General features: G+C 35.0%; 3 protein-coding genes across 4 annotated transcripts; all 3 read left to right on the top strand.

The window, feature by feature from the left end:
• The first annotated feature begins 2023 nt into the window (after positions 1–2023).
• LOC113750752 (polygalacturonase) lies at positions 2024–6095 on the top strand. 2 transcript variants are annotated; one of them, XM_027294700.1, is made up of 4 exons: positions 2024–2451; positions 2564–2689; positions 2933–2982; positions 5600–6095. In XM_027294700.1, the coding sequence occupies exons 2-4, from the start codon at positions 2566–2568 to the stop codon at positions 5846–5848; spliced, it is 423 nt and encodes a 140-aa protein (XP_027150501.1). In that variant the 5' UTR covers positions 2024–2451; positions 2564–2565; the 3' UTR covers positions 5849–6095. The 2 variants fall into 2 exon arrangements, with proteins under 2 accessions (XP_027150501.1, XP_027150496.1); XM_027294695.1 differs by having other exon boundaries at positions 2024–2689.
• A 6895-nt stretch (positions 6096–12990) lies between these two features.
• Positions 12991–15033, top strand: LOC113761562 (CBL-interacting serine/threonine-protein kinase 11). Its single transcript, XM_027304617.1, has one exon. The coding sequence runs from the start codon at positions 13250–13252 to the stop codon at positions 14573–14575; it is 1326 nt and encodes a 441-aa protein (XP_027160418.1). The 5' UTR covers positions 12991–13249; the 3' UTR covers positions 14576–15033.
• Positions 15034–20073: 5040 nt separating this feature from the next.
• Positions 20074–25932, top strand: LOC113780665. The gene is made up of 12 exons (XM_027326448.1): positions 20074–20259; positions 20458–21402; positions 22191–22309; positions 22434–22553; positions 22740–22827; positions 23525–23616; positions 23693–23797; positions 24457–24566; positions 24978–25065; positions 25156–25191; positions 25295–25479; positions 25567–25932. The coding sequence occupies exons 2-11, from the start codon at positions 20556–20558 to the stop codon at positions 25376–25378; spliced, it is 1689 nt and encodes a 562-aa protein (XP_027182249.1). The 5' UTR covers positions 20074–20259; positions 20458–20555; the 3' UTR covers positions 25379–25479; positions 25567–25932.
• Positions 25933–26460: the final 528 nt, after the last annotated feature.

Genomic DNA, 26460 nt, shown 5'->3' on the forward strand with positions numbered 1-26460 from the left:
TCCAGGGAATTTTGATGTCTCACATTCTTGCGTTGCTTACCGAATTATCTCGTGCACATATAGTCATTTGTCTTTAATACTAGTCAAACCTCAACATTGATGGGAATAAGAAAGGGGCCGGCTGTCAGCTAGGATGCATCAAATCTGTTGGTAGACGTAATTTTAACAACTCATGAATTCGTGGCTTCTGCTTATTAGCAGGGTCGATTGCTGGATTTATGTTCCAAACCAAACGTATCCTTTTGGTTCGAGCTCTTTACACATTGCTTCTTCTATGGGGTGCAAACGAATCGAGCGACTTGTGAGATCAAACATGTTCTTTTGGTTCGAGCTCTTTACACATTGCTTCTTTTATAGGAATGTAAATGAATTGAGTGGCTCGTGAACTGCTCACGAGCTGATCGATTAAACAATCTACTTAACTTAGCATTAACCGAATTCAATTCGATCTCAAGCGGCTCATTTGACTGCGTTGACCGAGTTTGAGTCGATCTCAAATGGCTCGTTTAACCAAACGAATCGAGCATCGATTATTTTTAGTTAAGGTCGATAGCTTGTTGAGTCTTATCAAGCAATACATACAATATATAAAAAATATATTTATAATACATACATATATATATATTTGTGTATAGTAAATTACATATATAGGCATTAAATTCTTATAAATTTTCAAAATATCTCCTTTTCTAATTGAATTCAATATATCGAGCTCGATTGGGCTTCAGTTTGTTCGAACCAAATGAGTCGAACTCTAACATCTCAAAAACATCAACGAATCGTTCTCGATTTGTAGAATTTCAAGTTCGATCAAGTCGAGTTCAATCTTGAGTAGTGCTATATCAAGTCAAAATCGAGTTCAAGTATAACACTGCTCAAGATTGACTCCTTTCATTTGCACCTCTATTCTTCTACTCCTCAAAACTCTTCTACGCTTTTTTCTACTGGCAGGTACTTTTGGAAACAGCACTATCAAATTAAAACAATCGGAAATTTTCATAAAGTGGCTGAATTAAGTAATCTTATGAAAAAAAACCACGTGAAATAAAATGTGCAAAAAAAGATAATACGCAACAAATTGACAGATGGCTAATCGAAGGCTGAGAGGTGAGAAGATTGGATTAGGGAGGATGGCATCGGTTTGGAGCCAGTGCAGGGAGTGTTATCTTCGGTCAAGAAATGCACGTTGGCGCATCTCTTCAAAAATTTTCTCTGTCTTCCAATCGGAAGGAAAAGAAACAAAAAAAGAATTGTCGAAATTAAAAACTAATGATTAGGCATGTTAACGAGTCGGATATTAATCAAACTTATCATCCTGCAACGGAGCACTTCTTGTTTGGATTTGATTTTTCAAAATCAAATACTATTCTGATCCATACTCTATGAAAATTGATCACAATTCATTCTTTCAGTTTCATATTTTTTGCACGCAACACTCTTGAATTTGATTCCGTCTTTTGAAAAATATAATTGGACTGCATTTTAGTTACCTTTGAATTTCATATATTTTTTTTGCTGTTTTTGAATTAAACCTCTTAATTACACAATTAGAGATACCTATAGATACTCATTACGTACCAAAATCCACAAGGATGTAGATCTAGATTTTGTTTTCGAGACCCCATGAAGGTCTAGATCCGGGTCTGGGTGTTGATAAATTTGGTGATTCTGAGTCTTAATCAAGTAGATCTAGTCCAAACCCACCAATTGACATGCCCAACACTGACTAACAAGTTGCACCAAACCACTGCAGAATATAAATGGTTCCTATAGCAGAGAATCATTGAGGCATTACGCCAATCCTGTGTAGCACACTCTGCATGGTGCTATAACACTGGTGCTAAATGTTCGCCTAGCAACAAACACAAGTATTAACATCGTACACGCATGGATATATTCAGATCTTAGGAAACAGGGGAGAAAGAGAGAGAGAGGGTGATGAGAGCTGTTGCAGCAGAGAGCTAGCAGAGGTTTGAGAGATAATAGAGAGTATTTTTTGGGGGGTTTTTAGTTAGACTTTTACTGGGAATAGGAAACGGTGAAGTACAGTGAAGAAAAGACTGGCAAAAGAATCTGTGGCCTAAATATGGCAAAGCAGAGGAAAACACCATCTGTTTAGTTCCTCGGAAACCTCCTCAGTCCTCCAGGCCCACCCCAAACCAAGGCGAGCCCTTCTTTCAGCATTATCTGTACCTACACTTGTCAACTACTCCCACTATTAAGCTATCTAGGATTCCCCGGTTGGATCCAAGAAGAAGACCCGAAACCCTTTGCAAATTAAGAAGAAGAGGGACCAAAGGGAAGAGTAGTTTGTCTGCAGGAGGAAAAGGGACTTGACGTGACCAGAAGAGTTGAATGTGTGCTGTATAGGAATGATTCTGCTGCGTAAGAGTTGTTGCATGGGGTGGGACTGGAGAAATTAATCGGAGCCTGATCAATTGGCAACACAGGGTTAGCCTTCGGAAGATATTAATTAATCTTGATTCAGTTCCTTTCCACTTTTTGCTTGCTTCAGCTCCATCCGAGTTTGACTTTTTCGTTCTGGGCTTGCTTCAAATGAAAGAGATGGAGTATTGGAAGCTGAATAGTCTCAAGTTGACGAACACAAGGCTTCTTATGTACCTCGTTTCCATCGCCCTTATATCACTCCTTGCAATGCTTGCCAGCATCACCCGAATGTTTCCTCCAGGTAAGGGATCAGCCTTATTAGTAATCCTATAAACGCGTAGTGAGATGCAATTATTTGCATGAATTTTTGTTGTAAAATTTATTTGATGATGATTTGGATGAATGATTGTGCCGTAAACTTGGACAACTGAATTTCTTTCTGTGTTCCCTTTTTATTTTTCTTATTTTTGGGAGATATGGTTTCTTTAGTCTCTGCAACTATCTAATTCATGGGCTTGGCTGGTTCTTTTGTCTTCCTCTCCAGGTTCCAGGTCCCTGCTGACTAGTAAAGCTGATTTTCGCTTCCAGCTCCAGGTGGGTGCGTCTAACTGTCTCTCTAATATTTACTTTGCACTAGAGTCTAGACAAATGAACAAACGGAGAATTGTAGGCAGGCAGTCCCAATTGGTATAACAAATTTTTACAGAATCGGAATTGAATATGGCAATTTACTGCACCGGAGTAGTAAATCAAGGAAGTAAATTGCAAATTCTTGGGCCAGGGCCAAGAGGGTCGTTAATCTTGTGAATCAAATGAATTCCTCGGAGCAAATGGTTCACCTGAAGAAGAATTCTTATCGTCTGAAACTGAAAGTTGAAGCTTGCAGGGGATTAGGACTCCATAATTTAGATAGCTGAATACACCTAGCTTAGTGAAGTGAATGTATAAATGGAGTCTAGGATGTAGCCAGGATGGTAAATGGCTGACCCTTCGGATCGCCAAACAATAAATTGTTCCTGGAAATCCCCGTTCAAAGTGTGCTTAGCTTGCTTGGTCTGTGCTCCGCTTCATGCAGCTTGACTTGACCATATAAAGCTGGAGTGCCACCCTTTTTGCCCTTTATGGCCATCCCACCACGTCCCTTCACATTGATCACCTGTTGAAAGAATTAAAAGTACCAGTACTATTGGATTTGGATGCCAAAATTTTTCTGCATATTTTTTTTGCTCGAATTCTAAGTACTGGTATTATTGGATATCAATATTTTTTTTAACATCATTTTTCTTATATCGCAAGCATGTTTTTCAATCAATTTTTATTTTTAATCTTTTCAATTATCTTTCTATCAATTTTTATTTTTAATCTTTTCAATTATCTTTCTATCTCACACGTACATCACATTACAAAAAAAAAAAAAAATACTTTACAATGATCTCTCATCCACACACATTCTTAGTTTATAGAAGAGAAACAATTTGTGTTGAACATACGTTAATTTAATGGTAGCTAAAATTATAAGTTTAAAAAAGGTAGAGGCCCTGGGTTCAAAATTCTTTGCTCCCTCCTCTCTCACCACCGTTTCTTAAATTCTCCTATTCCTCCTCTCTGTGTCGTTAATAAAAAAAACAAAAACAATAATAGTAGTAAAAATGAAAAAGATATGTAGGGATGATGAGGTAGTACCGAGTGTTTTTTTTTAGGCGTTTGTCGTGTTTGGAATGAATGTGTGGGGCGGTGGGCTGGAGCTAGGGTCTTCTGTGTTGAAAACTTGACCAGCGGATTCAACGGAGCCATGTTCTCTGCTTCCGCCTCGTGATCCCTGGCCCGCCAGGTGACTGATTATGAGGTTGACAGTAGCAACACATTCTGCTTCTCTTCTGTGTCACACCGCCTGAATTTCAGTGTAGCCGCTGCCCTCCTCCTCCTCCTCCTCCTTTCATCGTTTCGTTCTGTAAGAGGCCCCGTCTCAATTACCTTCCTTACAGAAAATGAAAATTCTCATTTGGCCTTCAGAACTGTGCAATCTGCGTTGAGTTCATCTTACAATCCGACGGGACAATAATACTAGGAGTAATATTTTGCGTGGTCTCTAGGCCTAACTGACGAATTTTATTGACTCAATAATAGTAAAATGTTTTCTTTTTTAAGATGAATAATAAAAAGGCGTTGTAAATAGCAGCAGTGAATCCCATTGTCGACCCCTCCTAGGTAGCTCGAGTGGTTCGTTACCCCTCTTTAGGATATATCGACCATGGTTCGAATCCCAAGAGTACCTCGCTCGAAGTTCAGGTTGGACACCCTTCCCCAGACCTTAGGAGATTAGTTGGGCCGTAAGATCCGGACACCCCTAGTTGAAAAAAAAAAAAAAAAAAAATCTCATTGTCGACGTGGGATACAGCTGCAGCACAGGAACCTTGAATAGGTCCAAATAGCATTTCTGAATTCTGGGCTGGTGTGACTTGTGGGAAACCCATCGATATTAGATGTATGTAGCCTAAGCAAATTCAAAGACATGGCAATGGGATATACATATCCTACGCGGTTGCCATTTGCCATTTGTAGTTGTGTGACTGCTCATGCACTTGAACTGTTTCTTTGTTCTCCCCAAGTGGGAATTAAAAGCTTGTGGTACTTGTGCGAGTCACCGTTGAGCCCATGATTCCAATAGCAGGCCTCAACTCTTAAACCCACAGAGGTCGAATCATATTGTTTGCAAATTCCGCTTGTTTTCCAGCCCAAAAACTCCCATGTACATTTAACTTTTCAGCTATTTGCCCACTCCAACAATTTTTAGAAAAACTCCAAAGTTTATATATATGCATGTATGTATATGTGTGTGCGTGTATGATTAATTTTTTATACGTTGATAGTGTAGTGATTTTTTTACACTAATAACTTTGAAATATATCATATATACATGATTTAAATTTTAAATTTTAATTCATATTACGTGACATAATTTAAAACTATTGGTATAAAAAAAATCATACATTGGCAGTATATAAAAAAAAATTATTCATGTAGGTATGTATGTATTTCACTCCCTCAAACTATTTCTGGTTCCGTCGCTGAATGGTCCGACTAGCCTCTTTTTTTCTTTTTCAAACAACCCAACAGAAATCACATAATATAGTAGTAGCATAACAAATCCCACTAGCACGAATAACATGTGGAGTATTAATACTGATTTTGACAAATTTTCCGAACTCAGATCCAAGAGGCGCAGACGATGGGGCAGAGGAATAATGGAGCAGTGGAGATTAAGCATTCCCTGGATGCAAGGGGAAGGAGGCTTTTAGGCGGTCCCGGTTCATCACCTCCTCGATGCATATCAAAGTGCGGTAGATGCACACCATGTCGGCCGGTCCATGTCCCGGTGCCCCCTGGAACGCCGGTGACGACCGAGTACTACCCTGAAGCATGGAGGTGCAAATGCGGCAATAAGTTGTACATGCCCTGAACCTGCTGATGCTTCATTTAGGACATTGGGCTAGAGCATCATGTCATGTGTCTTCCAACTGGAGTAGCATCATCCAAGTACAACCAACGATCACATATCTACTTGCAGATTTAGCTTATTCAGAGGAGGATGACGCTACACAACGTCCTCATTATAGGATAGCACCATTCCAATTCTGCTAGTATTATTATTATATATAATGCTCTATGACACTTGCTAGATAGTTAATGACATAATTTTATGCTATAAGCCCAACTTAATTAATCTTAAGGCTTCCTGTACCCTCCTTTATTTTCTTTTTCCGCCTTGGTCCTCTTCTTTCCTTTCATTTCTCTCCTTCAATCCAAACGGCACCAAACATCTTAAAAGTGCTTTTATCGATGAAAGGTGGCTTTGTTTGGATAGAGTATTATTCCAAATAATTATTTGAAATCATTACTATAACACTTTTGTGATATGATATATATGAAATAAAAATGTGATTGAAAATATAAAAGATGGATTGCGAAATGTGCATGCAAGCGATTCTTAAATAGAAGTATCGCACCCTCAGTCGAGCTCTAAGGTAGGAACTCCACCACTCTTTGATTATAAAATAGTGTCCTAATGTTAATAATTGAATTTTTTGAGTTTGTCTATTGGAGAAATTTGGAATTTTAAGGTAAGGTGATGTCTAAAGAAGTCTTGAAACTTTTATATTTACGGGAACTCAGACTCGGAGGATGCTTTCGCTTGGATTAAATACATGATGACACAGTACTGTAAAAGAAGAGTTTTAGGGTTTGTGCTTATTCAAAATTTTAAAAAATAAATTTGAATTTTGAAGTTTGTTGAAAAAATCTAAACCACAGAAAATGAAATAGTTTCGTCGCCTCTAAAGTATCCATACGAATAACTACCACATTTTTTTATTTTCAAGTTACTGAATATTATGTTGTTTATTGAAAAAAAAAAAAGCCAGAAACAAGTGTAACATATCATTTTCAGGTTCTCTCTCGTATGGGTGTTTTTAAACTCGGACCGGACCAGTCGAACCGGAGCCGGCCAATTGTCTAGTCCGAATTAATCCTAAAAATCGGAAAATCAAAAACTCAATCAAACCAGATCAAAAAGCGGGGTTGACCCGATTTGACTGGAAAAATATGAACCCGGTCTCTTTTTTTTTTGGAAAGGTCAAAATATTTTTAATTGTATGTTTTGACTAGGGCTGCAAACGAGCCGAGCCGAGTCGAGCTTTGAGCTAATCGAGCCGAGCCTCGACTAAATTTTACCAAGCTCGAGCTCGAGCTCGAGCTCGACGAGCCGGCAAATTTCGAGCTCGAGCTCGACTCGAATCAAGTCGAGCCGAACTCGAGCTCGAGCTCGAAAAAAAATAAAAAATAATTATTTTATTTTTAAAAAAATAAATAAAATAATATTTTTTTCTTAATAAATAATAAAATATTAAGGATATATACGTAATTTTACTATAAAAATAAAAAATAAAAAAATATATATATAATATACGTAATTTTATTATTAAATAAAAATAAAAAAAAAATATATATATATACCCAAGCTCGCGAGCCGGCTCGCGAGCTAACGAGCTTAATATTCTGAGCTCGAGCTCGAGCTCGACTCGAGCTCGATTAATAACGAGCTCGACTCGAGCTTGACTCGAGCCGCTCGCGAGCGGCTCGATTCGTTTGCAGCCCTAGTTTTGACCCGTAGGTTGTTCAAAATTATTAATATATTTCAAATATTTCATACTTTATAAATGTTGTCTTAAAGTTTGGTGTTATTTTTCAATTAAATCCATAATTTTAATTCTAAACTTGTTAATGCTCATTTAATAACGTAATTACTACTTGATTGTTCTAATTTATTTGTATTTTCTTGTTAAATATATTTAAAACATCAAATATATATATGAATATATCTTTATTAATATTAACATGTTATTATGTATTTTATATATAATATTTTAATTTTTAAATAATTTTTATTCATGACATCATCCGATTCAATTTTGATCGAACCCGATTGAATCCATTAATCTCTGACCCCTGAATTCGATCGAGTGGATATTCGGTCCGATTTTGAAAACATAAGGGTGTGTTTGGATCCCTTGTTTTTGGAGCTGTTTTTGAAAAACTGTTTTTCACATTCCAAATGCTACAGTAAATGTGTATTTCCAAAACAACTCCAAAAACACCATATCCAAACATTATATCAAAAACAACTACATATGTATATTTCAATTATGTATATTATATATATTATATTAATATAAATTGAAATGTACAAATTGAAAATTATATATATATATTATATTATATAAATATTTATATACATTAATATTATACATAATATAATATAATATGTACTGTGCATATTATATATATATATATAATATAAAATTTTTATACATAATATATTATGTACATTATATTATAATATATACATTATTAATGTATAATATTATTATGTACATTATTGTGTATAATAATGTATAATAATGTTAGGTATAATATATAATATACATAATATGTAATAATGTAATAATGTATATTGTGTATAATATAATATATTATGTATATTATATTATATATATACAATAATAAGTATATTATACAAATTGAAAATTATATATTACATATTTATATATTATATATTATATGAATATTTATATAATGAAATATACAATAAATATTACAAATTGAAATATTATATAAACACCATATTTATAATATTATAATATTTATAATAATATTAATGTATATTATATATATTAAATATTTATGTATTTATTTATATATATTATAAATATTTTATTTTATTTAAATTTTTTTATATATTTATAATATATTTATATGAATATTATATATTATATAAATTATATATAATATATAATATATAATATATATTACATATATTATACATTTATGTAAATGTACATTTATACATAATATATATTAATGTATATTTATAATATACATTTATAATATGTATTATATATAATATAATACATTTATACATTTATATTAATATACATAATATTAATTTTACATTTATACATAATATTAATACATTTGTACATTTATATTAATTATATTAATACATTCATACATAATATTAATACATTTGTACATTTATATTAATTATATTAATACATTCATACATAATATTAATATATATTAATAAAATTATAATTTATACATTTATATAATATTCATTTGTAATTTATACATTTATAATAATATACACTTATACATTTATAAATATGTTTATATTTTGTATTATATGTAATATAATACATATATAATACATTTATATATTTTTATATAAATACATAAATATATTTATTTATAAATATTTGTAAATGTATTATAAATGCATAAATGTATATTTATATAAAAATATAAAAATTATAATTTCTAATTTCTAATTTCTAATTTATACATTTATATAATATTCATTTATAATTTATAAATTTACAATAATATACACTTATACATTTATAAATATATTTATATTATGTATTATATATAATATAATAAATTTATAAATATTGTTATATTTTTATATAAATATATAAATATATTTATTTATAAATATTTATAAATGGATAAATGTATATTGATATAAAAATATAAAAATTATAACATATAATTTATACATTTATATAATATTCATTTATACATTTATACATTTATAATAATATACACTTATACATTTATAAATATATTTATATTATGTATTATATATAATATAATTCATTTATAATACATTTATATATTTTTTAGCTAATATATAAATATATTTATTTATAAATATTTATAAATGTATTATAAATGCATAAATGTATATAAAAATAAAATTATATAAATTATAAATTATAAAAATACACAAAATATGTTTTAAAAATATCTCTAAAAATAATCCAAAAAACATCTACAGTAAAAGTTTTTCATATAGTTTTTGAAAAACAATCTCAAAAACAATTAATCCAAACGGACTTGTATTTCAAAAACGAAATGCTACAGTGCTGTTTTTGAAAAACAATCCCAAAAATAGCTAATCCAAACGGAGCCATAATCTCAGATCGCTCGCGCAGAAAAATTGGCGGGGCTTTCCAGTTACCATCACAGTCGTAGAAGATAGTAATAGTGAAGCCCTTAAATGGAGACCGAGTGATGGTGGGGGCTGCTTCGATTTGACAGATGAAGATGAGGAGGTAACGTTCGAAATGGTCCACTAGTCATTCTGTAACGTTCGAAATTCATGTGAAAACTCCTTTGCAATTTGCGTAAGCCCCCCACTTGATCTCCATCTGTCTCTTCCCTCAGAAAGTTTCTGATTTCTACACGTCTCCTTGCGCGTGAACGGAATAACGTAACACGAATTTCACGTTTCACAGTTCACGCCGCTTAAGAAAAAAAGAAAATCTACGTTAATATTTAATACACACAAATCCTTTTACTTTATGCTGGTACGGTACTGCCGTGCAAGAACCGCAAGCACCGAAAAAAAAGGGGGATGGACTGGGCTGTGTGAGTTGCTGTATTAATCAATTATTGGTTGGAAGTTTGATTTGGATAGCGACATATAGTAATTAAAAAAACTTTAATCATTTTAGAAAGCAGTGTTTTGGTTGATTAAAAAGTAGAATGAATCAATCACGCTTCATATTCATAATTTAGCTTCAATTATTTGTTTCTTGCCGACGCAATCAGCATCGTGTGGTTATGGGCCTTATGGCGGCAACCATGTGTTGCTGCCCGTAACCGATCCAATGGCTATTTTCGAGTTTTTGACTTGAGATCGCACTCCGAGCAGCCACCACTTTCCCTGCCGCGGCGGCAGAGGAAGTTCGACCTCTTGTGAAAGTTGAAATGACAAAAGAAATGATAAAAGGTCCATGACGTCAAGCAAAAATAATTGTGAACTCCTAAATCCGAACTCGGAAGCTTCAGTTTTTGTCTAATGTTCAACATTTTGATGCAAAAAAAGAAAAAAGAAAAAACGTACTAGCTAGTAGCGGATGAGTTGACATTCCTTTGTGATATACTACACAATTTTCCACTTCTGATTGAAATCAAGAGCTTTTTTATTTTCCCCAAGAAAAAAAAACTATATATATTAGATTTCATTCTTTTTCTATATTAGTGTACAATTACTAATTTTATATATTCATTTATTTGGCATTTTAATATCTATTAAGCTTATAGGTTAAATTTAGAGGATTTTTTGATAGATCAAAAGATTTAATATATATATGTGTACGCGTGAGTGTATATACATTCGCACATACATGCACACGACACGAATTTAGTTGAAGAAAAATTATATCCCAAGTTAAAAATGCGTGTGTTTGGTTAGCAAATTATTTATACAAAATTATCTACTTTTATTATAAACATATTTTTAACTATCTTTTATCTCACATACACCACATAAAAAAAGTGTTTCAATATATTTTTTTAAAAAAGTTTATCTCAAATAATCTCCTACTTAGTATGATAATTCGACAGGATTTATGCTGGAAGCTCGATAGAGAGTTAGAAGAAAGAATATATCATTTTTATTTTTAAGGGATTCTTGTACCATTTTGTTCTTGATTCATTTTTGACTATTATGGCCAGAGTTTTGAAGTGATCTTTTTTTTTTTTTAAGAGTTCTACGCATGGTTATTAAACCTGGTCTGGTCCGGCGGTTCAACCAATCAATCCGTTGAACCGGCAATTGAGTCGGGCCGAATTTTCAATTGGTTGAACCGGCAACCAATTGGTTAATCCGATGAACCGGCCGATTTTATGAGGAACCCGGTCCGCATGGAAAAATTTTGCCCAAATTTTGTCAAGTTGAGAAAGAATATATCATTTTTATTTTTAAGGGATTCTTGTACCATTTTGTTCTTGATTCATTTTTGACTATTATGGCCAGAGTTTTGAAGTGATCTTTTTTTTTTTTTTAAGAGTTCTACGCATGGTTATTAAACTTGGTCTGGTCCGGCGGTTCAACCAATCAATTGGTTGAACCGGCAATTGAGTCGGGCCGAATTTTCAATTGGTTGAACCGGCAATTGAGTCGGGCCGAATTTTCAATTGGTTGAACCGGCAACCAATTGGTTAATCCGATGAACCGGCCGGTTTTATGAGGAACCCGGTCCGCATGGAAAAATTTTGCCCAAATTTTGTCAAGTTGCTGAAAGGAAGATTCGAACGTTAGATCTCCAATATGTTAGTACAATACACTCAGTCACTCACCGCTTGACCAATCACCATTTGTTTATTATTGTATTCACCTTTTATTATATATTAGACTTTTATTGTTATTTTATTTTTTCAAAACAAAATTTATATGGAATCTTTAATAACCTTTTATTATTCCCCAAACTCTATAAATTATGCAATTGGCTTAAAAAATAACATATTACACAATTCTTTTTAAAGGCAAATATCATTTTTAATAAACTTTTGCACTTAAAATTCATAAATAAACTAGATAATTACATTTAGATAACATTTTTTACTTGAAATTTGATAGATTACTAATTAAATTTAGGTTCTTAATTCTTATAAGAATTAATGATTCTATAATAAATTAAACTAACCGAATATTTGTTATGACATAAAAAATTATGAGATATAATATTTAAATATATTTAGTGATCCACCGGTTGGACCACTCACCCACTGGTTGAACAAATAACCTGTTGACTCACCTCTTTCACCTAGTTCCTCCCCGGGCCGGATTTAATAACTATGGTTCTACTTCTACGTAATAGGATTATTACTAAGCTATGGCTTCAACTTATGTTTTTATTTTAATATAATTATTAAAAACAAAAATGCATCTACACATGTAATTTGGGTAAAGAAGTAAAAGCAATTTTTCAAACAAAGGGAAACAACAACAGAACTCATTTACCATTTTCGGTCAAATCTGCTTTAATCATCAGACTCAAGAAAAGGAAAACTAATATTCCACGCAATCAGATAAAGATAGAAGGAGGATATTGACACTTGTATTCTATGTATGCCGCTCCCACTGCCAGCATAAGACTTTCATTTATAGAAAGGAAAATCAAATCATGCAGTAACAATTTTCCATATATATGAGCTAATAAAGAAAAAATAAATTGACGTATATATAGAGACCACTCAAACGCTCCGGAGGTTGTTCTTTCAAACTTGGACGATCTTAAACGCGCCAGCCGCAAGCGCAAGGTCCACAACCAACTACGACAACAAAGCAAACTAGAAAGCCAGCCGAAGCTGCAGCCCTGCCAGCTGCCCAATATAAATCTCCACCATTTACTTCCTTCTATTTCTATTTTTGGTGATTCCTTCCGTTTCTTAATAATCTCCCAAATCACGCGTCTTTCCCAGCCGGTCTCTGGCTCACCCAGGCATCCCTATGCCGGAGATCGAGGAAGTCCCTCCGGCTTCGGCCGTATCGGAACCTCCGTTGTTTGGCAAATACGAAATCGGACGACTTCTGGGCTGTGGCGCATTTGCAAAGGTGTACCACGCTAGGGACGTCAGAAATGGCCAAAGCGTGGCCATCAAAGTCATCAACAAGAAGAAAGTATCCAGCACCACCTTGATGTCCAATATCACGCGCGAAATCTCCATCATGCGCCGGCTGCGCCACCCCAACATCGTTAGACTCCATGAAGTACTCGCCACCAAAACCAAGATTTATTTTGTCATGGAGTTTGTCAAAGGCGGCGAATTATTCGGGAAGATTTCCAAGGGCCGCTTCTCGGAAAATCTCGCCCGTAAATATTTCCAGCAGCTGATCTCCGCCGTCGGTTACTGCCATCTATACGGGGTTTTCCACCGGGATTTAAAGCCTGAGAATCTATTACTCGACGAGAACGGCGATCTCAAGGTTTCCGATTTTGGGCTTAGTGCCGTGACGGACCAGGTAAGAGAAGATGGTTTCCTGCACACGCTTTGCGGGACCCCGGCTTATGTAGCACCCGAAATATTGAGCAAGAAAGGATACGACGGAGCTAAGGTGGACGTTTGGTCCTGTGGGGTGATTTTGTACGTTTTGACGGTGGGTTATTTGCCGTTTAACGATCCAAATCTGATGGCCATGTACAGGAAAATCTACCAAGGCGAGTATAGATGTCCTAAATGGATGTCATCCGAGCTCAAACGGTTTTTGTCTCGTCTTTTGGACACCAATCCCGCGACTAGGATAACTATTGAGGAGATCAAGCGAGACCCTTGGTTCAAGAAAGGGTACAAGGAGAGGAAGTTTTACGAGGAAGATTTTGTTGAATTTAATGATGACAAGGTTATTAAGGATGATCGGGTGATTCAAGGTTCCACGAGTTTCAACGCCTTTGACCTAATCTCGTTATCTTCCGGGTTGGACCTTTCCGGGCTGTTCGACGAATCGTGTAGCTCCGCCCGGTTGGCCGTGGAGGATTCTCCGGAGAAGATCATTGAGAGGGTGTCGGAGGTGGCAAAAGGGGTGGAAAACGCGAGGTTGAAGAGGAAGAAGGAATGGGGCGTGGAGTTACAGGGTCACCGGGATAGCGGTAAATTCGTAATTGGATTGGACGTTTTCCGGCTGACTGATAGTATGGTAGTCGTGAACGCCAAGAAAAGAGCCGGAGATGCGGGATTCTTTCATGAATTATGGGAAAATAGAATTAGGCCGGCAATTCTGGGCCAACAGCAGGGGGTGGAATTGCAGGCTTCAACCTCTGGCTCTAGTTGCTGCTAGCGACGATTCTTTGCACCCGATGGCGAAAAAAAGTATTCAGATTGGGTGAACCCAAATGATGATTCATAATCATTACACAAATTTTATTTCTCGGTGATCATAATTATAGAGTCCGTGTTTGTCTGTACATGTATGTACATGATTGTAAACAAGAGGAAGAAGGTAATTCTTGTCTGGGTTTATCGATAATTACCTAGGCAGGATTTAAACCATTTTTTACTACTAGTTTTTTATTTATTTATTTATTTTATTGAGTCGAGCCTCTTACATGGGGAAGAAAAATGACTCGTTAAAGCATGAAATGGATTAGCGTCCAGTTATGGTGTTGTATTATTCTGTCAAAAGTGTATACACCATTATTAAGCAGCCGGCAAATGTATGCGGTGCCAACTGCCAAGTCCGATTTGATTCTCGCTGTACATATATTCAATAAAAGTCGACTGAATCATTTTGGCTAATATTATTAACTCACGTCGCTGTTTTTGCAAACATTATTAACTGTTGTGTTTTTGCAAGCGTGCTTTCATTAGTCTGCTTGCTTTGACGGGTCAATTTTGTGTTAGCGGAAGTGAACCTTTTTAATAAGTTTTCCAAGAGTAGGTTTCAAGTTTTCTAAGCTGATTTGAGGCAAATAGTTGTTCAACTGTTTTGCTGTTGTAATCAATGCTATTAGTTGAATTTTGGCACCTAATTTGCCTTAACTGTCGTGTTTACACTTTACATACACACGGGCCCTGCTGGTTGAATGAATGGAAGTCCGTTGAATCCGCCCCATCAAGGAAGCTGCCAGAGGCAGATACAACGGTCATTAGGTGCCAACGGTCTTTAGGTGCCTTTAATCCATGTCGACACTTACCTTGACGTGCCTTTTGATCTATGTCGTCCACTCTTCTGCTGTCTTCTTCTTGATGTGACGTCGGGGAAATTTCATGGCAAGCGATCCAGTTTGTCATTTTTAGACGACTTTTTTTTTTTTTAATTCATAGAGTTCAACTCCAATTGAAACATTGGCGGGCACAAATATTTCAAATAATATTTCATTTACATAAATATATTTTTTAACTCACATTTTTATATTCTCAATTATCTTTTTATTTCACATACATCACATCACAAAAAATACTACAGTAATTATTCCAAATAAGATTTTAAATAATATTACTCTATCCAAACAAACCCATCCTCACTTTTACCTTCGTAGAGGATGGTATCAAAAATATTTTGGAAAGCAATTTTCTAAAAAAAAAATTATTGTATTTTTCGTGAACACATTTTTCGATCATTTTTTTATCTCACATGTATCAAATTGTTATAGTAATTTTTCTATAAAAAAAATTCAAATAAATGCAATCCAAACGGAGCATTAATTGTTAGATTTTAATTAAACATTCATGTCCACAACACAAGTACTTCATAATACTTTCATATTGAATGTATTTTCCCCACTTTATCTTGAGATATGGCTTAGGTGTTTAAGGTTTTGTTTTAAAAATAAGAAAAATTAAATATTAGTATGCCGATTAAATAAGTATTAAACTGGAAACATCCATTTTCACACCTACCTGTTATAATCTCACAAATCAGCTAAATAATCAGCTTCCATTTTGTTCTCACTTGGCATCTATTGAGCGCATAATTGGACTGGAATCTTTACACACTACATTATTGCGTGTCTTGCAATTTGCAAATGTTAAAAAACGCAACGCATTGACAGATCTCAAATAAGCAATCACGAGTCTCTTAATAATTAAGCAGCAGAGAGCGCTTTGATTGGTAAATAAGTATAGCACTAATTAACCTCTCTCTCCTTTTGCCGAAAAAGATGAATTATCATTCTTTAATCCTTTCTACGTGTGACTTAACTTTTACTGTTTGCATCGAGTGATATACAATTAACCAATCAGGTCTACGAGCTGTACTGGAAAAAAGGATTGGAACTTTTTTTTTTGGTTATCAAGGAGAGCTAAGTAGCTCAGTACATAGATACTAAACGCGAGGTGGTTACTCCCGCAATATCCAAGTTCATCCATCTCCGAACTATATTCGGTGGACTCTGTAAACGATATAACCCTGGCTCCTTATTGAGGCTATCTTTAGCTAAACAATCCGCACTATTGTTTCCTTCTCGCCAAAGGATTGGCACTTTATGATGATAGGTATATATATCAATCAGGTCTACGAGGTGCAAAATTTTGAGCAATTAGTTGCATGTTGATCGGTATTTATATATTCTCTGAATGAAGATGTGTCTTTTAAGCGATGTCACTAATTCAATTACACCTCAACAGCAAAGAATTTCAAAAAAAAAAACACACACACACACACACAAAATCATTTGTATGTCTATGTCATTTGTTGATACCAATAAAAGTCACCCTAATGGTTTGTTTGAATTGTAACTTATTTGACTGTATCATTAATACTTTTTTAATCACCTTTTCATCTCACGTATATCGCATAAAAAAAAGTACTACAATATTAGTTTCAAAATATTATCCCAAATAATCTACTATTCAATTACACTAACATAACCTGCAACTGTTCACTTCCAGTTTTTACCTTGTTAGAGCACGGCATCATAGTAAATAGTTGAATTGTTTATTTCTTCTCAATTCCCTTTTTTTTTCCTTTAGGTGCATTGGAGTGCCAAAGGCCCGTTACAAAACAACTAACGTGGGATAAGACCCCCCCTCCCCTCATTCATCATTTATAAACTTCCTGTATTAACATCTGGTGGGCCAGTGAGAATTGTGAACTCAAGTTTCTGCTGGTGACTCCATTTGCAATGTTTTTAAATCCGAACCGAAGGGTGAACCGAAAAACTGTTCGATTCACGGTTTGACCAATTCGATTCCAATTTAAAAGTTTAATAATTTTTTTATTCATTTTAGTATTAAAAATTTTGAATAAAATCAAAATAATTATTTTAGAAAATAAATACTTAATAAAAATCTATTAAGCCTCTTGATTTTTATAGGTTCTTAACCAGTTTTGAACGGTTTAATTAATTCTTTGTTTTTTTAATTAAATCGGACTAAAAGCATGACCGGTTCGCGATTCAATCGGTTGGTCCGGTCCGATTTTAAAAACATTGCAGCAAGGTGATCTGCGCACACATTGCCTTCAAGGGTGGGTCAACCTGAGCTCCCATTCTCTACTCCATCCATTGCCTTATCCTGTAGACTGTCCCTCTTTGACCATATCTATGCTAGTTAGTAGTGTATCGCCTTGCTTGCATTCAAGACTTGAGCATTTTTTCAGTGTTAGAAAAAGAGGCATTGAAGTAGGATTGGTCAAATGAAAAGGGGATATCACATAATGGGGACAGCCACTTGGATATTACGAAATTTCTCTTCAAACGTTAACTGGTTCATGGAGAATTCTTGAAAATATTTAGTGCTCGTTCCTCTAAAAATTAAAAGAAATTTGAATGTAATCTCCAAATCTATGCATACACAGACATGTATGATTTGCCAAATCCTTAGCCTGGTGGCCTTAATTACAAGTAATAAGAGTCGATGCATTTTCTGTCACCCTTTAATCATGGATTTATCACAAGTTTTCATTACATTTTATTAACTTTTTTTTTTCGAAACCATAGCTTGTATTAGTATTGCCAAAATGTATAGTATATGGACAATAGTCCAAACAAAAAGGACAAAGGTCCTACCATCTGTTCCAATACTTTAGCACTAAAGATTGGGGTTAACCTATTTTTCATCTAACCAAATGTTGAGAGCATAATTGCTAATTTGAACAATCCTGTCATTCTTATCTATGTTAATGGGGAAGGAGGAGCACTGTGAAAACAATGTACTAAGGGATTGTATGTCTTCAATGATTGTAGCCAGTCGACTTCCTTGATGACATGAACTTTGAATGTAACTTATCAGCTTCTTGCTTTCCAACTCTATTCAGATATTTGTCCATCTTTGGTTTGCAGCTTTGATTATGGCCATCTTGACTGCTTCTGCTTGGTATTGCACCGAGTCTCCAGTTTTCCTTTCTTTAATTGCCCAAGTAGCCTGCAGTTGATCTGATTGATTCCTTGCCAAGATCCCAATGCCAACTTCCGGTTGCTTCTTGTTCTGTGCGTATGTATTTTGATGAACAATCTTCCTTATTCCTGCTTGTTCCTTAAGTGTGGCGGATCACATTAACGATCTTTGCATTGTCCAAATCTTCAATTGCTTTGGGCACACCGACACGCTCTTGGACGACCTTGACTAACGCTTGCAAAGATTCATTTAACTTTTTAGCTCGTGTACATGTCATTGGATCAAACGGAACCTTGACTCACTCAACTTACAGAGTTAGACCATCGACCTCATCATTAAGGTTGTCCTGTTATGTGCCAGTGTTTCTTGAGTGCTCCCCCTATGATCAATTTTCCTGTTGGCTTCGTCGAACTCCATCCATCCCACTCGTGCCTTCCCAATTACTCTGTGAGGTTCTTTTTCTTTGTGGTTGAACTCCCTCTCATTTCTGGCTTTTCAAATTTGCCATAGTACATTGATTGTCAATGGTATCTGGTCAGCCACTGCTCTAGATTCTTGAGCTTCCATGACTGCTGTCCACCATTTGTGAAAGTATTCTGTGAAGTTGTTTATGCCATCCCATTGTATTGGAGACGTCTTCCATATTTCCCTAACTTTGCTGCATTGAAGTAGCATATGTTCTACTGTTTTTTCCTTCTCACCGTAGCCGGACTAGATTGGGTTCCCTTATCTTGTTTTCTTGTGAATGTGATCCTTCACAGGGAGGGCATTATGTAAGCATTTCCAAATAAACTACAAAATTTAAGGATGTGTAACTACAAAACTCAAATATATGTAACTTAATAGAATATCAATTTTGACATTGTCTACTCTCATTTATGCATTCACAGATAGGATTGAAAGATGAATTAAATAAGTCGATACTTGAACGAGTTCAACTTAGTTAGAAGTTGTTTGAGTTTTGTTCGCCCACTAAACAAACTAAATGTGAATGGTATTTTGTGTTTGACAAAGTTTCAAACTTAGGCTATGCTTCACTCAATTAGTAACAAAATATTTGAGACTTACGTCATAAATATTTGAACTAATAGAGCTCGATTTAAATTATACTCAATAAAAGCTCGTGAATTCGGCTAAATAAATAAATAAATCAAGTTTAAAAATATAAAAATATTAATCACACTCCAATTTTTATTAACGATACTATTACCATTTATTTTATTATGTAATTTAATAAATAAAAATCATATAATACAAATGATAGTGAAAGTATCATTAATAATTCTCAAATAAACAAATAACCTTAAACAAAGGAGTGTTGGGTTTGATATTTGATTCGTTCATTGTACCCCAAATCTACGGACACGAGCGTCATTTCGCTTGAACAAAATAAAAGGGCTTAATTATCAGCTTGGCTTGGGTTATTAAGCATTTTTCTGAAAGCGCCCTGTTTCGGTCCACCTTCTTGATTGGGCTCGAGTTAGGGTCCAGACACGACATAAAACTTGCGGAGTGGGTTTCGGAGTTAACTTAACGGCCGCATCTTAAGCAACGACGTCGCTTACCTTGTGGTTTCATTAACTCTGATGAGTGAAGGGCTGAGTAATCAAACTCGCGAGAGAGCGGCAAACTGAAAAAGGAAAAAGCACTCAACAAACCTTCCAGAAACTCTGTAGATGCTCGCAGGTAACTTTTTTCACATTGTTATACTGTGCTTGCCTGCTGCCTGTATATTACGTTTGTATGGTGCCTATGGAGGAAGCTGCCTTTATGCTAATTGTCGTTGCCCTGCACTTTATTTATTCACACTCTCACTGACAAACCATCAAACAATTCACGTGCCAGCATCAATGGCGCATTTAATGGTTTGTTTGTTTAATATAGGTTGGCTTTCAAGGTAGCGGCTTAACATTGTGTCCTAGAGAGGATTTCTTAATGGGGTTTTGTGGGTTTTGAGGGTGTGTATGTAGAACTTCTCGACAATGGTTCTGGGCAGAAGTCTGCAGAATAATAAGCAAGAGAAGAATTTCAAACCTGAAAACCGAACATTTGGGGGTTCTGGTGCTAGTAATGGAAGATTAGCTTCTAAATCAAAAGGGAATGGCAGAAGTAAAAAGGTTCAAACTGGAGGGAATAGAACTAGAGGTGCTTCTCATCCTAGTCAGAGTAAAGTGACAAAGCAAGGGGTGTTTGGAAAAAGAAGTTTCAAATCAAAGATTAATGGTGAAAGCAATGGATACGTGACTAAGGGAAATAGTGGTTCTAAGCCATCGAATTCTGATAAAAAAAGAAAAAGAACTTATGCTGATCAGCCTCCAGACGAGGAAAGAGTGTCCAATGACAATGTAGGATTCCCAGCAAGAAGGTTTTCATCTAGAATCGTGAAGAATAAGCTTACTGATCATTATCATGAAGAAAAGCGGACAACAAAAGGAAACTCCTCTGGGTTTGGAGATTTGAGTAGAAAAGGTTCATTGGCTGGAAGAGGAAAATCCAGGGAAAGTGAGTTGGCGGGCAAGAAAAAGTCAATAGCCAAGGTAAAGGCTGTAGATAAACTGAAAGATGTTGAAGTTGAAGGAGTTAGGAATGATAAGCTGAAGAAAATTGCTAAAAGCAAATCCGACGTAACAAAGCAAATGGAGCAGAACCATGGCAAACATGCTGTCGGCTCTCCTGAAAGACCTTCCAAGAAGAAAGTGCAGTACAAGAAAAATATCACTGATGATTCAGAAGTAATGGATGAAAAGCCTAAGAAGAAAAAGCGAAGGATCAGGCTAGATCCTCATGATACATCAAATAAGAGGCTCGATGATGCAGCAGCTATTAATAGTCAGTAACATGATACACTTTGTCTCCTCCTTCTCACTCTCCCTCGACACTGATGCGAACATACACCCACAGACATATCTTGAGATGTCATTTTTTTTATAGGTTCATTTTTCGTTCATCAAAATGATGCTTTAGGCACATGCTTATCGCTATTTCCCTCTTTCTTATTATATTTTAATGTCAACGGGGTTCATGCAAATAACATTGAGTTAGGTTTTCCTGGATACATTTGGAATGTAGGACCACTTACATTGTTAGGGCTGGTGCTGGTAATTAAGGAAGGGAAAGACATATTGGTATAGTTATTGGTATACTCACAGACATATTGGTATACATTGTTGAAAACACAAGAAGAATTATTATCTGTCCATATCAAGCCATTGTCTCTATGTGAAATTTGTGGCAGGGTACGGACTAAATTACTGCTTCTTGCTCTTGGCAGCGCAATATGTCATTCAGTCACTCTAATTGAACTTAAACTACTTAAAAGGAAATTTGAACTTGAACTTTTTGAATTAGATAAGGTGGGTTCTACCTACTTTCTGAAGTTGCAAAATTTGCTGCAGAAACTCAGAAATTGTAAGTAAATCCTTTTATCTGAGCTAGGTGAAGTTTAAAACTATTGTTGATTATATATGTGATTCAAGCTATGTGTGTTTGTCCCATCCATTTGGATCAAGCATTCATACGTCTTCATAATAATCTATATCTTGGCTCTTTTTAGAACTCTGAGCTGTTTACAAGTGTTGTTCATCTCTTTCTAACTTATTCTCTTGTTTACCTTCCAGATCAGGTTAAAAAGAAGAAGGAAGATGACTCAAAAATTTGTGTTTTGGAGTTGTCCAGAAATGCACAATTTCGAGCAATAGTTCCTAGCCCCTCTATCCTTTCCTTTGTCGAAGACAATGTAATTTACCTATTTAGACGTTCTATGCTTGAATACCAACACCAAAGTCTATATTTTGTCGGACTCTACTTAGCCTACTCAGAGATAAAATTACGAATAAAGTGATTTTTCAATTCTTATACAGTTATTAGGCCGAAGACGAGAAATTGAATTTAGGAGGGCTGGCTACAATACTGAGCTTTCTGCTCCTTTAGACAATATTCCCTATTCATCAAGCTCTGAAAGGGAAAGGATTGAAGAAACGGTATGTTCATATGTCATGTATTGCACGGGGTTTTTAACTGGTATTGAACTCCTTTTCTGTTGAGGGATGGATTGAAGGAAAATACAGGATAGTTAGGTGGATCCATGTTAACTATGCAAGGAAAGAATTTACTTCTGCGGATTAACTTTTTCGATTTTCTCTGTCTCGGTTCAATTTTCTGGTCAGGTATTTAGAAATAAATTGACATTTTATGCTGCTGCAAAGATTTCCTCATCATTTCCTCCTCCTGAACTTCCAGAGATTGCATTTGCAGGTAAATCTCATGGAAAATTTTTTTTCATCTTCTTCGTGAACTCTTCTGCTTATTTATGGTTTGAATAAAGTAATTTTGTCATCCATAAATTGGCCTTTCAGTAGCTGATTAATGTAAAGATGATATGGGTTTATATGATATGGCGAGTGCACTTTCTGCTGGCACCATAGAACTATATTAGGGCATAACAACTGTGTAAGTTGTATGAGAAAACATCAAATGCACACTGCTCCACATTAAAGCCATTGTACAAGACACATAGGTTTGCATGATGAAAGTTGCTTGTCTAATTTATGTTAACATGACAAAAGCTTTTTGGTTACGAAGTTTCTGTTGTGAGAATGTTCTGTTTGAGATTAGTTCGTCATGACTTTTTAGCACGTCAGACAAGATATACGCTTTTTTGGCTCCTGTATTTTCTCAAACATGATGAAATTAAACATTGTTTTTGAAGTGGTTGTAGGAAAGAGTGTTATTTTATTTCCTTTCTGTCAGATAATCTTGCTGACTTCTCTTTTCTGCATTAAAATTCTTTTTTTCAGTTATCTTTACTATTACTTTTTCATGTTTCTCATGCCTATTGAGGTTGCTCTAGTTATTTCATTGTTGTATAGTAAATTTATGGAGCTGTGCCTTTGAGACTATTTTTGATAATGATATAGTCGTAGAGTTTCATTGAACTCAATCTTTTTATCAGGGAGGTCGAATGTAGGAAAGTCATCTTTACTGAATGCATTAACTAGACAGTGGGGTGTTGTGAGGACATCAGACAAGCCTGGACTTACTCAGGTGTTACATTTATGATGTCCTTGGATTAAACTTAAAAGTTGCACATGCATATTATCAGCTTATGTTTTTCATGTAGACTATAAACTTCTTCAAACTTGGACCAAAGCTATCTTTAGTCGATTTGCCTGGATACGGATTTGCGTATGCAAAAGAAGACGTCAAGGAAGCTTGGGAGGAGCTTGTGAGTATGCAAATGGCTTTTAGCTTCTTTACAAATTTCTATTCCACTCTTTAGTCTGCTTGGTTTTATCCAGATACAATTGTTGCAATTATTCACTGACGAGTTAGGTCATCGTGAATATTTCGCAATTATGAATCAGATTTAGACTTATCATTTAGAGCACTATGCCACTGTTTACTTTTTAGCAAAATTACTGTTCAATGCATTATTTTGGTCATAGGTGTTGGAAAAAAAAATTGGTTTGAAGCAGGGTATTGCCTTGAACTTTAATAGTCGTTTTAGTACTCACTTAAAATGGAACTGCAGTTTATACTGCATTTCCTGTTCTGGATTCTTTCCATTCTTCTCAATTAGTACCTTATTAAATGCTCATACCGAAAGGTTGAAGGTATGGGTTAGAGCTATAATTTCTTTTGGTTAGTAGTCTTTAGTTGGAAATGTTAAATGTAAGTTATATTTTGTGGTAATTACTCTACTTGTTCTATTAAATCTAAGTTTTAGTAATTGCTGGTTGCCATTGTTCATGAACTAGATAATGCCTTTTTAGCAGTGCAGCTATCAATGATCTTCTTTTCCTGGGTTATAGCAGTATGATTCCCCTGTTACCTTGGCTGTAATTTGCTTTTTTTGAATGTCTTTAATATACTTCCAATCTCTAGGTGAAAGAGTACGTGTCTACACGTGTTGGTCTAAAGAGAGTGTGTCTTCTTGTTGATACAAAATGGGGAATGAAACCAAGGGATCATGAACTTATTGATCTGATGGAAAGGTACAATAAGCATATTATCTGCTCATTAAAAATTTTCTCCCTATACAGTCATCTTCTGCTTGGTTTGGTCTTTCCCTCATGTTATTCAAATTGTTAGATGAGATTTTTACAAGAATTGAGGTTTTAGGAAAATAAAATGTAAAGGACACATATATGAATGTTTATGAGGTCTCACCTTGGACTTACTCCAATCATGAACTTATTGATATGATGGAAATGTGTAATAGTGGATGACATTTTTTACAAGAATTTAGTTTTCACCTTGGACTTGCGCCACATAATGAATGTTTTTGAGGTTTCAGCTTGGACTTGCTCTGTCATTAGTTGTTTCTGTAAAGGGATATATCTTTTTTCAAGTTAGATTTAGTCTCAACCTGTAAATCTACTTTCTTCTGTATGGTTAATGTGCAGGTCGCAAACCAAGTACCAGATTGTTTTGACAAAGACAGATATGGTTTTCCCAATTGATGTGGCACGTCGGTCAATGCAAATAGAAGAGGTGAATGCAGCAGAAATAATTTCCCCTTTTACTTCCAAATGTTTTTCTACTCTTTGCTGAGACTAAAATAAGCTCTCTCTGTTGCTGCAGAACCTCAAGGAAAAGAAGTCTGCGGTTCAACCTGTGGTAATAGTGAACATCAAATAAATCTAGCTGCTTTCATCCTGTATTTATCACACTGAAAAAGCATCCCCTTTTTTTTTTTTTTTTGACATTGGATTTATTGCAGATGATGGTAAGCTCAAAAAGTGGAGCTGGTATTCGAAGTTTAAGGACGGTTCTTGCTAAGATTGCTCGTATTGTGAAGCCTTAGGAGATACTGCTCAAGTGCACCTTTACTTTCCAAGCATATTAGTAGTATGGCATTGACTAATTTGGTCGTCTTGATCTATGAGTGACTCTTGACATTGGCTGGTATGTGAATGAATAAAGGCTCATGTAATGTCCGCAGATTGATGATATCTTGGTTGAACGTCTAACCAAGAAAAATTTTGGTTGCAGATGTTGAAGGCGCATTGGAAATTGTTGCTGTAGGTCATTGAAGAGCGTTTGAATTCTGAACAGTTTCGAGTGGGAAAAAGTCAAGATTCAAGTTCTCTTTTGAGCCCCAATACTTCATCAAGATTCGGTCAAGAGGAAGAAACTTATAATATCGTAGCTGCTCATGGTAAAGTCAGTAGTAGATTTAACATATCTTACTGATGATGAATGAAGTGTACTTTTTACGGGGCTTTCCGGTGATTTTTAATTCCGTTCAATTTCCATATAACTACAATTGGATTCTAATGTTTTGAACTTTTGATATTCTGATTTTCACCTCTTCCATGAAACTTACTCTATTTGGTCTAAAAAACAAGATGATGTAGTAAAAGTAGCAGTAGTGTGTTATGATAAATTCGTGATACACTAAAGGATTATGGTGCAAAATTCTGGAATGAATGATGATATTAGGAGGGAATTGAATATCATTGGTGATGCTTTGTCAAAAGTTTTATTAGTTGACCTGTTACAACTCACAATCAACACCACCATCATCATATTTCATGAAGTTGTGTCTGTGTAGCATATTGATGAATGATGAGCGTGACGTGAGAAGTTCATAAAATTCAAGAACGGGTGGACCATTGGCGGTGATGATGCATTCTGTCAATTCAATTTGTGTGGATTTGTTCCATTTTGGCTTTGCCCACTACTGCACTAAAAAGTCTCCATTGACTGGGTTCAGTGTTCATGCAGCTCCATCTCCATTTCACTAAAAAATGCATGACGGTTGTGTTTATGAACGAAATTTCCACTACTATTAAATTGGTCCAATTGAGAAAAAGGAAAGGGGAAAAAAAAAAATTAATTTAGAGAGTTGTTCACCTAAACCCCAATGAGATGCGTGTGTGTTAG

This window comes from Coffea eugenioides, chromosome 1 (genome assembly GCF_003713205.1).
Source record: "Coffea eugenioides isolate CCC68of chromosome 1, Ceug_1.0, whole genome shotgun sequence".
NCBI lineage: Eukaryota > Viridiplantae > Streptophyta > Magnoliopsida > Gentianales > Rubiaceae > Coffea > Coffea eugenioides.

Coding starts and splice junctions, on each gene's coding strand:
- LOC113750752 (XM_027294695.1), top strand. CDS start 2,557: ATGAAAGAGATGGAGTATTGGAAGCTGAATAGTCTCAAGTTGACGAAC. Junction 2,690..2,932: donor CACCCGAATGTTTCCTCCAG/GTAAGGGATCAG, acceptor CTTCCTCTCCAG/GTTCCAGGTCCCTGCTGACT. Junction 2,983..5,599: donor ATTTTCGCTTCCAGCTCCAG/GTGGGTGCGTCT, acceptor TTCCGAACTCAG/ATCCAAGAGGCGCAGACGAT.
- LOC113761562 (XM_027304617.1), top strand. CDS start 13,250: ATGCCGGAGATCGAGGAAGTCCCTCCGGCTTCGGCCGTATCGGAACCT.
- LOC113780665 (XM_027326448.1), top strand. CDS start 20,556: ATGGTTCTGGGCAGAAGTCTGCAGAATAATAAGCAAGAGAAGAATTTC. Junction 24,567..24,977: donor CTTATTGATCTGATGGAAAG/GTACAATAAGCA, acceptor GTTAATGTGCAG/GTCGCAAACCAAGTACCAGA. Junction 25,066..25,155: donor GGTCAATGCAAATAGAAGAG/GTGAATGCAGCA, acceptor CTGTTGCTGCAG/AACCTCAAGGAAAAGAAGTC.